Below are 1,593 nucleotides of genomic sequence, written 5' to 3'. Positions count from 1 at the left end.
GTGTGATTTATATGCGTTTTGAAAAGTGGGGACATGGGGTAATGTCCTGAAAAGTCACCATCTCCTTGTAATACCTATGTCATACCCTTGTCATTATACAAATTTATGTCCTCATTTGTCACAAAAACGCGCGCACACACACACACACACACACACACACACATGCGGTTTATGGTGAGATATATTGCGGCCTTCAGGTCCCTCTACTCAGTTATGAGGTTATGAGTTATTCACAAACAGATTTTGTTTGAAAAAAAAACTTTTTAACTTAAATTAGGTCTGTAATTGTCTTTCCACAGGGAATAATGGGAAATGCAGTTTGGCTGCACAAACCTGTCACCTCATAAATCACCTAAATGAGGAGTGTTTTCTGCCAAGCTTTACTGCTCTTCCTCATCAACAGTGAACAAATTGTGTACAAACTTCATTGCATGGTCAATATTTATACATTTTTTTTTTTGAACATTGTTTATTGGGTTTTTCCAAGTTTAACAGCAACATTCAAGATACATAGTCTAAATTTATAATTCCCATGTACACTGCCCTAAAACATACCCCAGACCTCCAACCTATACAGGTGCATCTCAATAAATTAGAATGTCGTGGAAAAGTTCATTTATTTCAGTAATTCAACTCAAACTGTGAAACTCGTGTATTAAATAAATTCAATGCACACAGTTGTTAAATGTGATCCAAAATCATCACAATTAAAAGAACCAAAGACTTAAACTACTTCAGTCTGTGTGCATTGAATTTATTTAATACACGAGTTTCACAATTTGAGTGGAATTACTGAAATAAAGGTTCTGATTTGACCTTTGACCTTATTATGCACTGCTCCCATATCTTTCTGTGTCAGGCTGAATGATGCGCCGGTGAGAGGCTATGAGGAGGACGTGGGTAACAAGACCACGTTACGTCTGTTTTATCCCGAATCTGCCTCCTATAATCCGGGTATCCACAATGACCCAGACACCCTGCTGGCCCTGGTTCCTTTCAAGCAGCAGGACCTCCGCTGGCTCAAAGAGATCCTGTATGATGAGAAGAGGGTCAGTCTGTCTCACTTTTTTTCCTCATGTGCCAGCATGCACCTGGTTTCCCAGTAATCATGAGGCGCTGTGCTCGATTTAGGTCCGAAAGGGTTTCTGGAAGCCTCCTCCCCAGATCTGGCTCGGCGGGGCCAGTCAGATCCGTGTTCTGGACCCATATTTCCTTCGCCTGACAGCCAGCAAGCTGCTTCAAATTCCCCTGCAACCGCACAGACAACAGGTGAGATCTGCACACACGGCCAGGACTGAGGGAACGATAAACACTCTTATTGCCATGGAAACGCTCTTACTTTGGCAGAACAGATGTTCCAAATAATAGGATTCCTTTTGGTGTCATTTCAGACATATTTGATAGTAATGAAATGTTTGTATTGAGACTTTGTTCCAAAACCTGATGGGTTGCTGCATTTTAATGCATCATATATGGATTCTTGACATGAAAATTAAGTGCATTTTAAGGCATCAAAAAAATAAAACAAATAATTAAAATAAAATAAATATATTTTTTTAAGTATAAATGTGTGTGTGTTTATATATATATATA

General features: G+C 39.2%; 1 protein-coding gene across 6 annotated transcripts in view; it reads left to right on the top strand.

Moving 5' to 3' along the window:
• The window catches only part of LOC107709562 (CMP-N-acetylneuraminate-beta-galactosamide-alpha-2,3-sialyltransferase 4-like), a 61,950-nt gene that overhangs the window by 50,968 nt on the left and 9,389 nt on the right, over positions 1-1,593 (top strand). For all 6 annotated transcript variants that reach the window (XM_016514065.1, XM_016514068.1, XM_016514067.1 and 3 more), the window contains 2 exons: positions 860-1,049; positions 1,132-1,269. In XM_016514065.1, coding sequence (XP_016369551.1) covers positions 860-1,049; positions 1,132-1,269 — 328 coding nt within the window. The remainder of the gene's footprint in view (positions 1-859; positions 1,050-1,131; positions 1,270-1,593) is intronic.

Source organism: Sinocyclocheilus rhinocerous, unplaced genomic scaffold (genome assembly GCF_001515625.1).
Source record: "Sinocyclocheilus rhinocerous isolate Xijiao unplaced genomic scaffold, SAMN03320098_v1.1 scaffold656, whole genome shotgun sequence".
NCBI classification, from domain to species: Eukaryota; Metazoa; Chordata; class Actinopteri; order Cypriniformes; family Cyprinidae; genus Sinocyclocheilus; species Sinocyclocheilus rhinocerous.
Note: the sequence above shows the minus strand (reverse complement) of the source record. Positions and strands in the feature narration are given on the sequence as shown.